Source organism: Bombus terrestris, chromosome 8, assembly GCF_910591885.1.
Source record: "Bombus terrestris chromosome 8, iyBomTerr1.2, whole genome shotgun sequence".
In the NCBI taxonomy this organism is placed as follows: Eukaryota; Metazoa; Arthropoda; class Insecta; order Hymenoptera; family Apidae; genus Bombus; species Bombus terrestris.
The window spans coordinates 981,745-1,001,614 of record NC_063276.1 but is presented as its reverse complement, the minus strand read 5'-3'; the positions used below and the strand labels follow the sequence as shown (position 1 = coordinate 1,001,614).

General features: G+C 38.7%; 1 protein-coding gene and 1 long non-coding RNA gene across 4 annotated transcripts in view; one reads left to right on the top strand and one right to left on the bottom strand.

The window, feature by feature from the left end:
* LOC100648516 (sushi, von Willebrand factor type A, EGF and pentraxin domain-containing protein 1) overlaps positions 1-19,870 on the bottom strand; it is a 51,987-nt gene that overhangs the window by 15,215 nt on the left and 16,902 nt on the right. For all 3 annotated transcript variants that reach the window (XM_048408040.1, XM_003397118.4, XM_012310884.3), the window contains exons 2-15: positions 13,898-13,973; positions 10,016-10,049; positions 6,765-6,846; positions 5,997-6,163; positions 4,606-4,746; positions 3,968-4,197; positions 3,447-3,800; positions 2,973-3,347; positions 2,697-2,865; positions 2,155-2,517; positions 1,593-1,775; positions 1,346-1,522; positions 997-1,199; positions 89-712 (exon numbers count right to left, since the gene is read on the bottom strand). In XM_048408040.1, coding sequence (XP_048263997.1) covers positions 89-712; positions 997-1,199; positions 1,346-1,522; positions 1,593-1,775; positions 2,155-2,517; positions 2,697-2,865; positions 2,973-3,347; positions 3,447-3,800; positions 3,968-4,197; positions 4,606-4,746; positions 5,997-6,163; positions 6,765-6,846; positions 10,016-10,049; positions 13,898-13,969 — 3,174 coding nt within the window. In that variant the 5' untranslated portion in view covers positions 13,970-13,973. The remainder of the gene's footprint in view (positions 1-88; positions 713-996; positions 1,200-1,345; positions 1,523-1,592; positions 1,776-2,154; positions 2,518-2,696; positions 2,866-2,972; positions 3,348-3,446; positions 3,801-3,967; positions 4,198-4,605; positions 4,747-5,996; positions 6,164-6,764; positions 6,847-10,015; positions 10,050-13,897; positions 13,974-19,870) is intronic.
* On the top strand, positions 16,946-19,061 carry LOC105665981. The gene is made up of 3 exons (XR_007224942.1): positions 16,946-17,727; positions 17,806-17,969; positions 18,661-19,061. It is a non-coding gene; the product is annotated as an uncharacterized LOC105665981 (long non-coding RNA).

Genomic DNA, 19,870 nt, shown 5'->3' with positions numbered 1-19,870 from the left:
TATAGTTGTAATATATAAAATTTCATTCTAAGTGAATGTCAAAGACATTAGACTATAATTATTCGAAAAGTATACATAAAATTCGAACCTTGGTCGACAATAATTTTCCATTCTCAGGCGCCGATATGGCTGGACACATAACTGGTACGCAAGTCTTGTTCTTCTGAACCAAATCCCCATCTCTTTCACCAGTTTCGTGTTTCTCTATGTAAAAACCAGCAGTTCCATTGCCTTTGTACAATTCGTATCCCGTATTACACATACAAGCATAGCTTCCAGGATTGTTTATACATTTCTGGTGACAACCACCGTTATTAATGGCACATTCGTTGATATCTGTACACTCTAAACGAGTGCATCCCATGATTTCGAGTTTCATACAGGGTGCTCCAACGTAATCTTGAATTCTAAATTTAATATAACGCGCCTCGATGGGAACTGGCAAGTTTAGAACAGATAAAGTAGGTTCTAATATTCTGAACTCTACCGGTGTTCCATCAGGATTCGTGTAGTCTTTAAAAGTGTCTGTTAGATCATCGGTGTATTGAATTCGTACTGCTGATGTGTAGGCTATGTTTCCATCTACTCTGGAGACTACTTGCGTACGAAAACCGCGGATGATCGTTGGAGCTTTCATATCGATCATCACCCAGTTTGCGCCTGGTTCGATGTTGTTGCCGCACCAACCATCGCCATTATTCAGTCGAACGCCCTGAAATTTTCAAGATCTTTTTATATTTGACAAAGCGGGTAGCAGTAATTGACTTTGGCACATCGCCTGTTGAAATTCATTATAGATACTAAACAAATATAAATAAATATATTGCAAATAATATATATGTTATTGAATTACATTCTAATTTTTCCCACATTTGTTAATTCCTTCTTCGGAAGTAATAAGCCGTGCTTGTAATGAATGTACTACAAATATCGTACATATCGTACACGCATATATACTTCCGCGAGTCATAATGTGAGTATGAGAATTATACTCACAGTTCTGGTGTAACCATTCTCAGAGCTTGAAACGGTGATAGACTCATCCGGGATACCACCATTGATCAATCCAAGATCGCCTATAGGTCTGCATTCCATAGTTGGAGCGAATCCAGGTTTGCATTTGCAAGTAAACGCACCAGGATTGTTGATGCACTCTGTGGAGGCTAGGTCGCATTGGCTCGATGCACACTCGTTTATATCTGTAGAAAGTAAATTTTATTGCACAGTTTTCTTATTTAATAAGAAGACGATATTAACCATTAGGATTTAGGTTTAAAAGATGCTGGTATGAAATATCCATTAGTTACAAGATGTAAGTCTAAATCAAGGTATTTACAATCCTTACCTTCGCAAGTGGGTACATTATCAAACAGCTGATTGGGTCCACACTGTATGATATTCGACCCGGATAGTTTATAGCCTCTGTTGCATTGCACTCTAGCTTCGTCTCCATAAAAGTAGTCCTTGGTCGTGTCGACTACGAAACCGTTCTTGATCGTGGGTAGCAACGGACACTTTGCACCTACACGAGAAAGTATATTCAAATAGCAAAGAGATATTTTGCAATTTGTTACAAAGAATCGAATACCCACGAGAACACGTTGGTACTTCGTCGGACCAGGTCCCATTGCTCATGCAGAGAATCACAGGATGTCCGCTTCTAACGTATCCTGGCTCACACTCGAATCGTACAATTGTTCCGTAACTTCGCCCACCTCCATTTAGGATAGTTATGTTCGAGTGCGGCGCTTCCGGAAGCGGAGAACACTGAGAAGCTATAGAGGGAATTAATTAATATTTGATATTTCTCCTTTACATATACCTAATTTTTAGACTGTTCAAAGTTAATAGTTTTAATTCTCCTGTTGCTTTACAGCATTCTCCTGTTTTTAACACTCAATTTCCAGATTTTTCAAAGTTGATAATATTCGAAACTTTAATTCTTTCTTAATAAATCTCTTTACGATATCGAGTTGCAGTCGTGGCAGGAATTAAGGTCCTTATTCGATAAAAGTTGCTTGTATTTACGAAAAATTTAAAGAAATATGATTTATCGGATATAATACGTTATAAGTTCTTTAGAAGATAGGTTGCAGTTTTAGACTAGACTAGATTACAATTATTTCCCTGATACAAACTATTAAAATTATTTACCCAAACAAGATGGCTTCTTCTCCCATCTCCCATCAGCCATGCACGAAATTTTCTCGGTAGGTCTACCAGATGGGAATGCAAAACCAGCGTAACATTGATAAGTAGCCAAACCTCGATAGGTAACATTAGAGGATCCAATGGAGAAACCATTGTCAATTTGCGGTACCGGTCCACAGTAAACTTCTTGACACTTGGGAATGTAGGTAACAGACCAGTTCCCTCCAGGAAGACACTCTGTGGTAATCTTCGCTTTACCAGTGGCAAATTCTTGGCCCAGAGGACAGGAGAACGTCACTGTTGTACCGAAAGCTGTGTCCCTGCTTGACGCTAATGCTCCTTCGCCGGACTGAAGCTGAGGACAATCTAAAAAAATTCGTAGATTTAATGTATCAAACAGTATCGTAACTTCTATCGATTTTATACCAGTATGTTTTAGTCTTTCTTGTGTTGTGACTCTACCAGCCTAATAATAAATAGTAATTATCTAGAAAATACCTTTTTGAGGATTAATTTGGAATTTAGACTTTACATTTGAATGTTACCTGCTGAGAACTCTGCTTGCCAGCCAGGACTGCTATGAAGAGCATCGGAAGTGAATCTAACCAACATTTCCCCGCTCTCAGCTGTCAAAGTGATCTTTGGTCTCGTGTTCGACGTGAACCCACTTCCAGGATGCAAACGGAGCCCATTAGTATTTGGACCATCGTATATCTATTGAAAAAGTTAATCGGTTAATTACCAAAAGGTCTATTCTTTTCGAATCTCTTAAATAAGAACGATAATAATTATTTTCTCGGAAGAAGATAATTCTTAGTTACCTGGACAAAGTCAGTCTTATGAACGTTAAAGTTGATAAACTTCAGGGACAGCGGTCCTCCTTGAGGATTCTTCACCCTGTACAAGCACTCCTGGTTGTTAGGATAATCATTCAACCCGAAAGATGGCGACTGAACCGTTCCATTCCTAGCAATTATCGTAGCTTTACAGCCTTGAGTGTATCGAATGCTGAAACCTCTTCTTGAGTCACCAAGACTAGTCTTGAGGTAGAGGTACAAGTTACTTCCAGTTGACATGATCACCGTAGGATTGTCTTCCGATTTGCCTGTTAGTCTGGCTATCGGTCTGCTCATTGGTGAGTCACCGTCTCTAATTAGAATGTAGTCCCGATTCATCTCGAGATCCAGATCTTCGATCTAGGAAGTAGAATTAATTACTGTTAATAAAAGATCGAGATGCAAAATCGAAATTTATCTTCTCATTAGAAATTTAATTCTTTTTTTTTTATTACGTACTTCGAGCGACATTATACGACCGGGTTGAGCTTGCAGAATGTACAGACATTCCAATCCTCCAGGATAATTCTGAGGATATCCTGGAGAGGTGAGGACCTGTCCCTGAGGAGTTGCTCGAAGAATTCCACCGCAAGTTTGCGGTTCGGTTTTCCACGAAGCTCGGAAACCTTTCCTTTCGACCGACGAATCTGTGCTAAATTTGATGATCATAAAGTTCGAGGCGGATACGAATAGTTTGTTGGTAAGTTCTTGCTTGCCGGAGAGAGTTGCCAGGTTCACGGATTTTTCTTCTGTCCTACCACCGACCAGGATCTGTACTATGTCGAAGCTCTTTTCCGTTTCGAATTCTTGGAACTGAACAAAAAAGAGAAAAGATAATTCCTTGACGTTAATAGAGTTCTCTTACGATTCTTTGATAAAGAGTGTAACCTGTATTTTTATTTGATATTCTTTACTGGCTATCGTGAGCATCGAAATAAAAAAAGAATATCAACATGAGAGTTAAAATGGGGGTCTTGTACCTGTAACAGGATATTATGGCCTTGAGGGCCTTCCAAGGTCCACTTGCAGTTGCTGAGGGGTGCATATTTGTGCGGATAATTAGGACTCTCGACCACGTCGCCACTGCTGGCCATATAAAACTGGCAATTAGCCGGACAATCTATTTCGTCCGAAAAATCACCGCAATCATCCTGTTTGTCACACTTAAACGCCGCGTTCACACACTTTCCGTTAGAACAGTGGAAAGAGCCTACGAAAATTCACGAATAATATTAACTATAAAGATGGATGGATGGAAAGAGTAGACCAGACCGCGAATGTTTGAAGATATGATAACATAAATCTAAGAAGTATAACATTCGAAAATTTAAGGAATATCTAATGCACATGATAAGATATAAAATAAATATTTTTACGATTTCTACTTTAATTTCCGTTTTCTCAATTTATATTCAATTACGTGTATTCCATTTATATAATTTCAAAACTGTTGTTTGCCAAGTTAGAAATTATGAATTGGCCATTTTCATCATTGCGGTGGGTCTAGTATTAAAAGTTCGAGTAAATTTCTCAATTTCTCTAAGATATTAAATTATTATATTATAAACATTCGCAGTCAGGCGATTAGGGTTGTGTGTGGTCGTGGAGAAATGATTACCTGCTGGGCAGGCGCTGGCACGGCACATGAAAGGAAGCAACGATTCGCACGTGGTCAGCTCCCACGTTTGTCGGTCATCCGTCAACGCGACGTCCACGCATTCACCTGATTGCGGATTCGGCTGCTTCGACGCCCAGAAACCTGAATACCAAAGCTGTTCAGGCCCACTGTCCTTCTCGTTCGATGGAATTTCGGGGAAACGCGAGGCGCTCGATGAAATGGCCAGGAATTTAAGAAAATTGGTCTAACTTTTGTCATTCTTTTTAATTGGTCTTGTGATAGTTTTATTGTTTCAAGGAATTTGTTAGAGAACTTTCTATGAAAACGAAGCAAATGTTTCAATAATTCGTTGACAATTTTATAGAGCTGTATTACTTGAAATAGAGAATTTTACAATTCCTTTGGCAGTTTACCTTCCAATGTCAAATACAAATATGTGACGCGATAATTTTCGATATCCGTGGAACATCAAAAAGAAAAGTCGTAGACTTTATGGAACGTAGAAATCGAAAACCGAATTTACTGGTAAGGAGCGACAGAATTTGCGTTAGATGAAGATGGTTGGAGGAACAGCTAAAGAAAAGAAAATGTTATGCAAATATATAATGCACCAGACGAGTAAATTGCAGCTTGCACCTGAGCAGACGTAAAAGCGACGGTATCTGGGCATTGTTGTGGGAAAAGTGTGTCTTCGTGTCGTATACACGATGCAGTTCCGCGTTTCCGTGACCCCGATGAAAACCGGCCTGCACGTGTGTTCGATCATTAGAAGGACGCCAATTCCAGAGCAAACTATTGTTGCCTTTGACTCGTCATATTTTCCCAGTGTGTTCTTCGATTAACACGTATGTAAATTCATATATCAAATTTCAGAATTCTTATTTTTGATACAATTAGTATTCCAAATATATATATTTAGAAATATACGCACAATATACTAGTTGTACCAAAAATATGACCGCTGTAAAATTTTGTACGTGTATTATTAATAATAATATAAAGAAATATTTATAGTATTCTGAATATATATAAGTATTAGATAGCTCAAAAGTATTAGAATCTACCGTTTAATTGTTAATTGAAAAATTCTAACAAATTTTTCCTAATTCAACGACTTATATCGTAAGGCACACGTGATACGAATTGAGTAACAGATTTATAATGAGACAATTAGAAAACAACATGGCAATGTGAAGCGTGTAATGTGTGTCAAATACCAATAGGTGTGCTGATACTTATGGCCGCCATTGGATAATGAAAAACATTTTTTGGGTTCATCTATGATCCTACGTCATAACGATCTCGTGTTCGAATAACGATGGCGCCAAGGAAGATTTAAGAGTCAGAGGTGGAGATGTCTGGAAAGTCGAGCGAAGCGTGATTTTACAAACCGGCGTATTGGGAGACGAGCATTCCAGCGGCCGACTCGAGCGTGTTGGTTCGTAAATCGTCGAGGGAGGCCAGGCCAAGCCAGTAACGATCCAAATGCCGACCGATCATGCTCGCGGACATGTTGTTCTCGCTGTACGACTCCACCACCATCAGTTCGCTGCCGTACCTGTAATCGCATCAATTCGTCCATCTCCTGCTTCGTTCTAGCGTGTAATGACGCGGTTACACAGGCATTCACCGAGTTTCCTCGCGATGCTCCGTTTTATTTTCCTTCCTCTGTTCTCATTCCTCGTTTCGCAACGTCGACGCGTACGAGTACATAAATGGACATGCATCGAGTCATTCGATAGAAGATTTCGATCGAAATCGATGATTTTCTGTGACGATCGAATCACTTTTGTCTAATGTTTGGATCGCAGCAAGTTTGATAGAGCGTCTGACGTGTTTAGTACCGAGGATTTTCATGCATTTATTATTTATGTCAAATTTATATCGAAAGTATAGAAAATATAGAAAATTTTGAGCCAGTTTAAAGAAATCTCTACGTCAGTTCCCGATAACTGTACACGGATCGGAAGTTTGTTATCTACGACGCTGTAGGTACAGAATGGATCAAATAATAATTGGTAATACGATAATTCGCAGATTCGTCTATCTTCGCGGATTACCAACGAATTTTCATCGATGCACATGAAACGTTGAATTATTAAAACCAGTAGCACCGAGAGAAACACGATGAAAAGGCTATTGACAATTGATCCACTTACCTCCTGCATAATTCCGCTGCCTTTTCCCAAGAGTGCCTGATGTTGAAGAATTTGTAACAATGTATACCTTTCAGTTCCCATCCTGTACAAGAAAAATATCAAGTTATATTTCTCTTTACGCGATCGTGCCACATGGCATACAATAACAGAACAAAATTTGTCCTACTCCAAAATTTAGTAGAACAGTGGACGAGTTCAACCTTTTTCCCCCTGTTTTCTCTATTTATCATACTCAGAGGTATTGCTACATTCATAGTCAGTATCTAACGACCACAAATCTAAATCAAAAATATTACGTCACCATTAAACGATCAACTATTCCTATCATGGCTTCTACGATAAGCGTTCTAATATTTTCGCGAACCATTGTACCATTGTCTGATCGATTTACGAGCGAAGAGGTGAAACTTTCGGTACAGGTTCGACGCAGGAAACGCGGTTAACCGGTGACCTGTAGAGACAGGGACGGACATAACGACCTCGATCGTTTTTAATGCGATTCAGCGGTGTGTGAGCACCGAGAGTCAAAGGTAGGTCGCTGGGTAAGCGGGTAACACATTATAGAAGAGATTCGCCGAGTCGGCTGAAACGTTTCTCGTGCGCTCGTGTTGTTCACCTTTCGATTCTCGAGCATCGGATTTTTTACGAATTTGACTATTCCCGATTTTCGACAAATCCAACGAATGTTTGACTTTTTAACGCGTCGATCGTTGTTCCGTGTATCTGATAGAGTATCGCTATTACTATTTCGTAAAAACGAATAAATTCTATAATTAAATACTATAATTAAATATAATGAAATTTTACAACGAAGCATAATTGCACGTACGAATAGCATGGTTGATCGAGAGATTTGAAGATATTGATTGGGATTGTCGTAGGTATTTAACGATAATTTCCGCGTCGAAGCGATTTCTCAATGGTTTCTCGATGCCAGCTTGCGTTAAACTCACAGAGAAATACTCGATGCCGGCCTTCCTTTCTTTCAAAAGGTCAAACGGCCATGTTTATACCGACCATGCGGTTCTCCTCGCGACTATTAGCATTTCTTGATTGAAACAACGCATGCAATATATTTTCCCTGATACGAACGTTCGCAAATCATCGTGGAATGTATTAAACGAAAGATCCGCGTACGTGATTGTTAACACTGTTTCCAAAAATATTGCAATCGATCTATCCCTTTTTCAATCGTTGCTTTCTCTTCTCCTCCTGTTTAACGTTCTCTTTTTTTCTCTTCCTTAAGCAATATCGTAAACAGTATCGATCCATTAGGTCCAAAGATACATATGTGACAAGGCTACGAATTTTGATAAAAAACCAATATCATAACTAATCGTCCGACAAGCAACATTTCCAAAGCGTTTGAGAAGATAACGAAAGCATACATTTAATCCCATAATCAAGCACGAGGATAATCATATTGAATCTTAAAATTAATCCTCCAGAGGAAGAAAAAATTTGATGGAACCGTATTTTCGTTCGTGCTCCTCCTTTGTTAATATTAATATCGATATTCGGTTTACTGGAATAAATTTTACACTCGTACTGTCATATAGATTCCTCTAAATAACTCAACAATTTTAATCCTGAAAGGAAAAGAAGGTCCGTATCTTCGTCACGACGATGATTTTAGGCCTTCGATAAATTTTGTTCGCATCGCGATTCAAAGATCACAGGACGAATTATTCAGGCCCTCGATGATCGAGCATGGTTCCAAGGTCTTGGAGCAGGGTCAGCGAGCTGAAATAAAGTTATTTTCGAAGCTCGAGGAATTCTTGCGTCCGAAAGCGGTAGATTCGTGCTCGCCGGCACAGGTCCGGCTCGATCGAACATGAAACGTCTCGAGCTCACGCGACAGAACACGGTTAACGATCAAGTAGCTTCATACTTGTACGTGCAACCTACTTAATTGCGCTGCCAGTAACGAGGAAAAGTGGAGCAACGTTGCGAATGGCCGAACTCTTATCCTCATTGTCCCTCGCGTGATTTATTCGCCGTACGCGTCTCGCTTTCGTATTCCTCCTCAAATTTTTTTTTAAAAGAATAACCAAGTTGTGCAACGTGCAGTTCGATCGTGGAAAGATTAAGGTTTCAGGAGTAAGAAAGGAGAAAGCACAAGTATGAGAAGAGCTTCAGAGTGACCAGGCTCGGCTATTTCGAATTACGAGAACGAGAAAGATCTTGATATACGACGAGGAATAAATATTTTGATTTATTTAATTCTTTACTAAAATCATCGAAGAAAGAAATACTTTAGTTTCTATCCGAAATGATACTGGAAGTGCATCATGGTAAGTAAAGAATGTATCTGATGGAAACCATTAGCGATAGTAGAGTTTTCCAAAAAGCAGTGTTAAATTCCTATGAGAGCAAGGGGAGGAAACAAGCTCGTAACTCGTTAAAAAGGAAAAACGAAAGAAGAAGATGAGGACAAGAAAGAAAGTTTGTTCGATCGAGAAATATATCTTTGTTACCTTTTTGGAAGAAAAAGGATGAATAAGAATGAAGTAAGAATTAATAGAAAAATTCTAATAATTAATTAATTAATTAATTAAATAATTCTAATCCTTGAAATGTTTAATGATTGTTATGATCGTTCACGCGTGTGCGTTTAGAATTAAAAAGGTAGTACGTAAGGACATACTCTGATATTTCAATATATCCCTGTGTTGTCTTTAGTTTCGCCTTTCTGCTTCGATTATTTCGTTAACATCGACTGTATCGTGATTATTGAGACAATAATTACACAAATTACGCAAGTATTTGTTTTCGCAGTTTGTTACTTAATAACGCAATATTTACCGACAAATTTAAGATGACACGCTACTTCGATGTTCAGAATTCTTAACATATTCGAACATTTCCGACTCAATTTTACAAAACCTGATAAAATAATGGAACGATATTAACGTTATAATTAACGTATAACAACATTTTATAATATTAAAACTAATATTAATTTATAATATAAATTACGTTGTTTTCTATTTTCACGAAGAAACATCTGTCTTCCCTTAAAAAAAAAAAAAAGTGAATTTCTGGTAGATTCGTGGCCACATAATAGGGACCCTATGCTTTAAAAAATTTTGAAGCACGACCTGGTCCACGAGTTTAGTAGTCTACCTGGCCAAGTATAGATCCACCAGGTGCGACCTTTTCAAGGCGACCGATAGTCTGGCCTTCAGCCAAGAATTACTTGCTTTAGAAATCGTGATAGTATCGAGAAGTATATTTTTAAAGTTACTCACCGTTCGGACAGGTGAAGACATTTGTGGTAGGAACCTGTAACAAAGAAACATAGCAACGCGTTAACGCTTTATGGCGTAGTAACTCAAAGCACTCGACCGCTTTAGCCTCCTTTCGTCCCGATAAAGCGACAGGAATTTAAAGTGAAATAAATTTTAAGCTTTCTTGTAGAAATCGTAAGTGTATTTTCTTGCACTTAGGCTTTCAATATAAAAGCGTATATGAATTTTTGATGGATGCGTGTATGAAGGTAAAAAGATTCATCAAGGTCGTTCCTCGATCTTTTAAGCATTCAATTTATTACTAAACCATTTTGATATTGAAGTTAAGATATCTTCGATGAATTCAGTCGATCGTTTAATCTCCGAGTGGCTCGATTTTTCTTGAAATTATTTTTACTTTTATGGACAGAGTAGTTGATAAAGTATATAATGAATTCTGTAGATGTTAAGTGAGAAATTTGGAAAAAAGTGGAACGCAGCTAAAATACATCAGTCGGTAATTTTTCATTATTCCTATAAGTTTCAGCATAGCGCTAAACAAATAAATTAATGAATAAATAAATAAGTAAATAATTAAACATCCTATCAGTATATACACAGACATCTAAAATAGTTTATCTTCTTGTTATTTCTGTAACTTTATCGAACATAAACGCAACGCATAGAACTAACATTGCAACCGTAACAGTATTTAAAACCAGGAAATCTCCGCAAAATCGTCTCTTATTCACCCAATTCCCATCAATATCGATTCGATCCATCTAACGTCACACGTAACAGTATCGACGCATCCGTATCTACACCGTACAGATTTCTCTGATAGAAAAAAGCAATATTTCACACATACCGAATCTAATGACTCGCTACAATTCCACTTCACGAATGACGAAACCCGAGGACGTTCGTGCCTGAGAACGTGGGATAAAAGTTTTGAATCGAAGCCGGAAGAGCGCGGGAAATACGAGTTACGACGTCGATTGCATAAAAGGACGAGGATGTCGCGACTATTCTACACGAAGAGGAAAGTTCTTCTTATTTGTTGGATTTCCCAAAGAGAGATATTTCCATATTTATTATATATATTGTAACTTAACAATTTAAGAGTAAAAAAAGGAGAAAAGCAGAGAAGAAAGGGGTTAATCCTTCATCCGCTTATTGGGTCGTTTTCGACTAGCAGTTTTAAGTAATTTCTCATTTTTCCCGTGCCTTTGTTTAAATTTTGTTTTGCTTAGAAGAATTAAGGCAACGTGTGGCGTTAAAAACTACTGGATGATATTTCAGAAACGTAAAAGAGTGTATAAGAAGTTTTTGGAAGTTTTTAAAACACAGCAACCTTAAAACAAAAAAATTTGCGTTGACTCAGACGGCCTAGTATGCGAACGATGTCAGTAAGAATAAGGTACCAGATGGAGGGTTTGGAGTCTCGACTTAAAACCTAATCCATTTTTGTTTCTGCTCGGTCTAGAACACGAGCAGAAATTTCTAATTACTGAACGTTCTAAATTTTAATCAATTGGATAAACTATACGAACATAGATAAGATACGTCTAACAATTTCTGCAAACTTTAATTAACCCTACGAAATTGCAATTAATCTGGCAGACGCGAAATCTTTTTATAAATATATATAAATAGACAGATCTTAAAACTTGTCGACAAATGGAATAAATTATTAACGTGCCAAGAATTCTTGAGAAATCGAGCCGAGATAATACACGAGACCCCTGTATATCTGTCCGCAGTAAAAGAAAATAAGGAAAATCTTACAAAGAGAAATTTCTCGTTCTTCTTATGTTTCTTCATTTCTTTCTTTTTTTCTTTTTTATCGTGTGTCTAAGGCCGCATGCACGTCCTAAGGATATCAGTGACCACCCAGTGAGAAGGCTCAGTGAGACAGAACGTATTTAAACTAAGTAGTACGGAGCAATATCTTTCGGAGAATCAAGCGGTTCCTGTATTTCTCTTACGCGAGTCTTTCGTTATTTAAAAGTTGTACGAGTACGCATCGAATGGCGCGGGCTCGCAGCAGCGAATGGAGATAGAATAGCATTGTTATTCCACTGGAGAAAGTGAAGGAGGCCAATCTAGCGGAGGATCTGTTGGTTTTGCGCTCATCTTCGCCAGAAAGCGGCACCGTGGTTCGTACGTAGAATACGACCGTGAGTTCTCGCGAGTTTTCTTCGCGTACCAGAATATCAGTGACATAACGGTGTGCTGCATTCCTTCAAGGTGCGACGTGAGGCACTCGTGAGAGGAGAAACGGAGGCCGATGGAATTCCACGCGGCCAGCCAACGATCACTGGTATTCGACGCGTCAACGGATCTTTCCATTTTTTCTTCCTCTCATTTGTAGGATTTTGACGAAACGTTGGGTTTACTTTGGCGAATTTTATTCCTTTCTCTTTGATTTTGATCTTTATTTCGATTATCTCGCGTATAGAACTTTCTCCGACGAATAACGATCGAATTTTGCATTACAACGAGACGATAAAAGATAATAATACAGCGATGCTCGCAAGTAGATATATAGACACTTTGATCGACCTGTGTCGTGTTAAAAAATACGAACTAACGAGCTAATAATCGCAGGCAATGAATACTTGCTATTTCCATTTAGAATCGACAGATGTGTGCATGCGCTATGAAATATAAGTCGATCATTTAGAATATTATCGCAGGTATGTCAAAGTTAAAAGTGTTTAGTAGTTTTCGATATCAATTCGGAAGAATCTTTTCGATCTTATCCGCACCTTCGCAATTAAACGAGCCGAAGATACTGAATTTCTCGACTAACGAAATTCATAACGCGGAAGTGCAAGGTCAGTTCGATAGAATTGAAAAATTGGCGCGAAAATCAAAGTTGTCTCGCGCAGTTGGAAATGCACGAAACGTTTTCCTGACGCGTTGACGCTTCCTATACTCAAAATGTTGCAACTGTGCACAGTTGGTAACATTGTTTGCGCTTCGGATAGGGCACACGCGTGTACACGCGGCCTGAAATTCACTTTCACCTCGCACACACACTCCACATTCAGGTCCCGAGCAAACGGCCAGCCAATGATGGCAACTCCTGTGGGGCTCGACATGCCAATTACTTCATAATCCTCGGCTCGATTTCTCAAGAATTCTACGCGAGTTGTTGTATAGTGAAACGAGGATCCTTGATGCCCTGCTGGCACACCAAGATGCTACGTTCAAACCGACAAATCTTCATTTAATCCTCGCGTGACGCCCTCGCGTTTGCGTGTGAATGAACGGTTCGAAGATTATACCTTAGACGTATCACTTTCCGAGTAACTTTTATATTACAAACTGAAAATATCGGAGGATATTGTTTTACGATAAGACCATAATTTAGCTTTTAATTTATTACGTTTCTCGATTTGATCGTTTTCTTCGAGAAACGACAGGTCTTCCTTTTTTTTTAAAAAAACGCGGAACTGCAACTGTGATGTGCAAAAATCAAAGTGGTTCTTACCTCGATCAAAGATGATCGATTTCAAACACGATACGTTTAATTCAAATCTTTCATCTCGAATACGTCGTATACGAGGAATTTTACGATTTACGAAACGATGTTCTCGATAATTTTGAAGATACTCTTAGAATCTGATATTCACGATGGGAGCTACGATATATCCGATAAATGAAATTTCCCTCTCGTTAAATGTATAAGCGTATCGTAGTAAGGTAAATCGACAAGGATGAGATGGGCGATGAATTGAATTGTTAAAAATCACGTTGTGACTTCTCGACCCGATTTCGATCGCTCCATTATATTCGCTTCGCACGACGGAATATGTTTATACGCAAGTAAGTGTGAAACAATGTAGATCGCGATGTCATCGAAAAGCCATAGCGGAATAATAATCGAGCGCTCACCTGAGACTCCGTTAGCTGAAGATGGCACAAGAGGACGGCGACCCACACGGCCGCCAATTCTCTTATCAGCATATTCCTGTAACAGAGAAGAAAAGAGTCTCGTTTGAACAAGCTGTTCATTAGCATCGACCGTTCATTAACATCGGGGAAAAGAGAAGACGAGGGAGATGTGTTTGAGCAGTAACATGACTCGAGGACTATATGCAGACCTTGACACTTTCGAAATACAGTATTTGTATTTAAACGAGGTTGATCTCTTCGTGACACAAAAACTTTATTACAATTAGAAATTATTATGTAAATTTCTTCGTCTAAAAAACATATGGTAGAGTCTCAAGAGAATAATTAGAGAAAGTGAAACTAGTTTAATTAAATGCTCGCAAAAAGGTAATTTAACCTGGCAACGGAAATGTTCAGTCTCGATTAACAGTTAATGAAATAATTTTGTCTGTCATGAATATCTGTAATAATTCGAATTATTGATACTTAATTTTAGAATCTATCGTTTTACTTAATCTTCTGCATTTTACGTGGCAAAGAGTGTTATAATTTCGTAGAACGGCGAATAAAATAGACTGTGCTTTGGCATGAAGTATCCTGGCATAAAAATATCGTTTGAAAGTAAAATATCAGGTATAAGGATCAAACGAAGCTGGTCAGTGTTAAATATTTAAATACAGAGTTCAGCGAGGCTCGTCGTTCGCCTACGGAATATGCGGCACATAAAGTCGGTCTATGTATAGGATGTACGTCGGTTCCCATAAAATTCCTTACGGTTTCTGCGGCTGAATTGTGGCACAGCAGTAGCATACCCTGCCGCGTAATCGAGAAACGTGATAAATCTCCGCAGACATCGGGTTATTATTTAATGACGTTTCATTATGCCGGTCATCCTTGATTCGAACAAGGTTAACGTCGTATAGTCTAACGATAAGTGCGAGTAAATGGTGCTAGTATGGAACCAGTCTTCTTTAAGAAGTCAACAAAAAGAATCAACGAAACGTCGGTTCTAGAGAACGATGACTACACCAGATTCCTGGTGAACCAAATAAACGAACACGATCTTTCGATAAAATAAGAATACCAAAGTAACGAAGAGGAAGACAGGGTAAAGAAATCAAAGTAACCGCATCGAAGGTTTTACCATCGACCCAAAAATCCTCACCGAAATAATTCTACAGAGCAATAACTCTGTCAGATTCCCGCCGAATGCAAACGAACGAGCGAACGAAGCGCAGCAGGAGGCCAACGACTTGGATTTCTCCGTTGAATCCGCCACGTGAACGGGTGCGTTCGTCGCGAAGGAAGACACACGCTCCTCGGTGAATCCCCTTGGGAACCGTTATACCGCCACCGATAATCGACAGAGTCGCGGAGAGGCGAAGGTGGCAGCGTTTGACTCGACTCGCTCAAGTCCGGCCAGATTTCCCGCAAGCGTAATCGTAATCTCGTGGCGTGGCCAGCCTAGACGATGCAGACTTCCTGTCGATTGCAGGTAACGGGTCTTCCGGCCCGGTCGAGCGATCACAACGTTCGTTCAGCGCGTACACAATCACAGAAATATTCGTACGCTTTCAATGGCCGAACGCGATCGACATTTTTCTACGTTAGAAATTTCAAAATTGTTATCGATGCTGACGTATGTTGGAATAATTAAGTTTGGCTAACATCCGATACTAATATTATCATATTGTATTCACTATTATTATATGTATACTATATATATATATTTATGCGTGTATATGTAAAACGAGCATCGTTAAAATGCCGAGTCAATCGAGGAATTCTAACAGAGTAAATATATTTGACGCGCGAGAATCGACGATTAGAGGAACGACCTAATTATGCGTTTGAAGAGTGGGAATCGAGGTAGCAGCTGGTTCCTTTCGCAATGGGTACCGTTACCGTTATCGAGTGCTCTCTGCCATTGCATTGTCCGCTTCTCTTTGATTAATTCCTTTGAGACGGACGTTGATGTTCTCGGGAGTTGTATTTTTTCACTGGATCGATGCGGAGTGTTTGTTTCTTGGGTTTAGGATCGGATACAGGGTTTCGTTATCTCGTACAGCGGCTACGAAAGATATTTGCACCCCATTGTATTTATTTCATATTAATTACTACGAAATGAAATTTTGTTCCGCATTAAATATACAAAATTTCCCAAATAAAGAAATTACTTGCTCGCACGTAGAAAGTTACCAAATAAAGAAATGACTGTATCCGAAAGAAACGAAGAACACTCTTCTTAAATTATTATACTCGTGTATACACTACACATACCCAACTAGAAACTCTCAAAAATTCGTGAAAGCACGTTAATTTACCTTCGTCACTGTCTTTTCTATTTGCCTACGGTATTAATGCTCTCGTCCTCCCATTCAAAATTCTCATCCTCTAAATTGAGAATAAAACGCTTCCCAAGAAGAGAAGAATTCTTTGTCGATTTCCAAGTATTTAGCATGGCGAATATTGGGAAGAAAAGAAGAAAGTAGACTGTAAACTCACTCTTACTTGAAGCCAAACCGAAAAAAGGAAACTAGGAAATAGTCGCCGAGAAGGAGCTAATTAGTAGCTCGTGGAAAAACATTTTGTCTTCTTATTTGAAGCGAGTCGTTAACATGTACGACTGACATAGTAAACTAAAATAAATACGAACCATTAAAATTAACTAAATACATCCCTTAGACGTCATTGCAAATCAAATCGTAGATCGTAGATCGTGGATTTGTTTCTTACAATTTTATGATTCATCGAATAGGATGATAATCGGATAATATGTAATTTACAAAAGCGTTAATATCCGAACTTTATAAATACTGACATTGGTACTTATTGCACCGAGTCACGATCTAATTGAGTTTTACTACAATTTAATATCGCCAATTAACGCTCTTATCAAACACTTTATCGGCGAAAGTTTTGAGAACGGCGTGTTGCACAAGTTGCTCGTTCTCGAGGTAGCTCGGAGAGCAACAGGAGCGCCAATTGCACGTGCACCGCGCACGCACGCACGGTTCGCGCGACGAGTTGCGGCTAATTGCAGACCCACGGCTGACGTAACTGCCCGCCAGCTCGTGGGAAGCGAGTCGCACACCTACGAGTTCGTGAAAACCCACCGGGTGGTTCGCGAAAGTTTATTATTTTGCCGGCAGCAGTTCATCGCTGCGTTGTAGATGCGCTTTTATGCAACGCCCCATTGTTCGTCACGATGATTGCGCCGAAGAAACGCCTAATAGGACGACCATAGTTGTCTGCGACGGAATTTGTTAATCTCGCAGGTTTCTAAAGCGAAGTGAGTTAAGTTTGGTGCAACGAGTTTTGTGCTCTTTCAGGTTGAGGGCGATTATGGCTTCTTTGGGAATCATCGGTGGATAGTTTTGCAATTGAGAATCGTGCTGTGTATCGTTTAAGAGGATACGAATTCGAACGTAATGTTTACTCCTCGATACAATTACCTAGCTTACACGACTTGATAAAAAATACTATGTAAAAAGTATTGCCAGAGGAACTCAAACCGCGAAGGTTGAACAGAAGGTTGTTTTGAAAGAAACTCGAAGCTCGGTATGTTGATGTTGATTGTGGTAGACACAGCGACCCGAAAAATTGATCGCGCGTACTCGGATTTTAAACGAAGTTATCCCTACAACGAGACAAACTAACAAGGATAGGACTCGAACACTCGAATTATCGATCGTATCATTTATCGCAGCTTTCGCGTCAGGCTGAACTAAAAATGAGAAATGTAAACGGCCCCGAAACTGAAGGGAAACCTGATACGCAGCAGACTAAATCACCGTCATTTTTCCAACAGCACCTGTTGACTTATACAGGTAACGCGTTAATGGGAGATCGGCGACTTGACATGCGATCAATTTTTCGAGTCACTCTATATATATATAATATTGCAGGAAAGGGAAGGAGCACCGATGATCAATCTGCACGAACTCTGCTCTTGATAAGGGTGTTTTAACTAGCGATAAGACTGCTAGAGGTTGCTCGTAGAAAGTCTCGCGAAAACAAGTTGATCGAGTGCATAATTCGACATTAATCGAGCTCGACGGGTAAAGTACAGGTAAAGTGTACGATGATGCAACAAAAGTTTGAATGGTAAATGATGCAAGAGCGAGAAGAATGAGTATGAGAAGTACCTGAAAACGCCGAAACTTAACCATCGCTAATTATAAGCACGAAAAGATTTTAATGGAGGTATGATAAGGAGAAAATATTTTGGTTTAATTGCCTATTAAAATCATACAAAATCTCTTTCGCTAATTTTATCGATTCAAAATGATATTAAAAAGATCATCGTGATAACTAAGAAATATATGCGACGACAACCATCCCACGTCAATAGAAACGATAATAAGAATGTTCTTTCGAAGACTTTTACGCAAGCGCGACGTTTGAATGCTTTTGATTCATAAAAAAACGTAGACGTATAGAGACATTTAGTGTGATTAGCATTGTTCGTGGAAAATTTAGAGATATCTCTTGGATGCACTTGCTAAGAAATTGTAGTTTTTAGAGTAGAAAAAGAGAATACTATAGACGCGTGTTGCAAGTTGCCTTCACGCAGCAATTAGAGTATATCAAATTAGGAAGGCGTTCCTCTTCGCGTTGTTGCTACGGGATATTTGCGTTTCTTTCAGCACGGAGCCCTCGATTTACGATGCAGCTCGTTCAATCTTTATCAATTTGAACGAAACTTATTGAAACCATAAATCAAATGGCGAAAGGTAGTTTAGTCTCTGTGTTTATTTCAGGATGGACTGAACGACAATTTCATAAACTAGACAAATTCCTAGACTAAATTCTAAATCTGGTAAAAAATTCTGAATCCGAAACAAAAGAAGGTATAGGCTAAGGCAAAAACCTAGAGGACAAAGAAACATAGTTTATAAAAACGATAGAAAAACTAGGAAGACTAATAAAAGGCCAAAAAATAAACAGACAATTACGAAAATCAATCAGAACCAGGAAACTGAAAAAACGTAAAAGAACGAAGTAAATCATTGCATCTAATCGTTCGTAAAAGTGGAAGTTTCGATATATTTCCTTTAGTCCCGGCTAAATCCAAACAAACTTTTACGATAAATACGTCAGAGATAAAATTACACGATCAACGATTCTAAAAATTTCAATTATAACATCGTCGTGTAATTATATATATATATATTTTTTTTATTTATTAGAATATTTACAATCAATTCTCGTTGAGAATTTTCAGTAACTTAGTTTGGCGTGATACAATGACATGGATTATAATAATTTTATATTGTTGATTCTAGTAGAAACTAAGGATTTAATCTAGAGGGTATTTTCTTTTTAGTCTGCGGATCTGGTCCGTCGTGTCCAGTAGTTGGGTGACTAGTGGGTTGTGGTGGTTGTTGACTCTTGTGTTATATCTTGTGTTATATTATATTCTGAACTTGTGTATTTCATCTTTGACTGTAGGTATCTTGAGGTCACGGTGGATTGTTTCGTTGGTAACATACCAGGGTGCATTTAATAGGGATCTTAGCGTTTTCGATTGGAAGCGTTGGAGTATTTCAATGTTGGAGTTACTTGCTTTTCCCCATAGTTTCCGTAGGTCCAGACAGGTTTTATTACGGCCTTGTAGAGGGTTATTTTGTTCTGTATGTTTAGTTTGGAGCGTCGGCCCGTGAGCCAATAGAGTTTTCTTAGTTTTTCCTTTAATTGCTTTGATTTCTCTGAGATATGTTTTTTCCAAGTTAGCCTCCTGTCCAGGGTCATGCCCAGGTTTGTAATTATATGTATCTACTTTCGAGGTATTTGCGGTGGAATTCCTGTTTGTTTTCGATATAATTAAATATAAAAATTATGAAGCCACCCAGATTGAAAAAAAGAGAAGGTAATATAAATATAATTAGATAAAAGAAAGTTTAAAATCGTTAAACTGCGTGAATTAGTTACTTCTGCGCTAAACATTTTTATCGCATTGGTAGCAGTCAT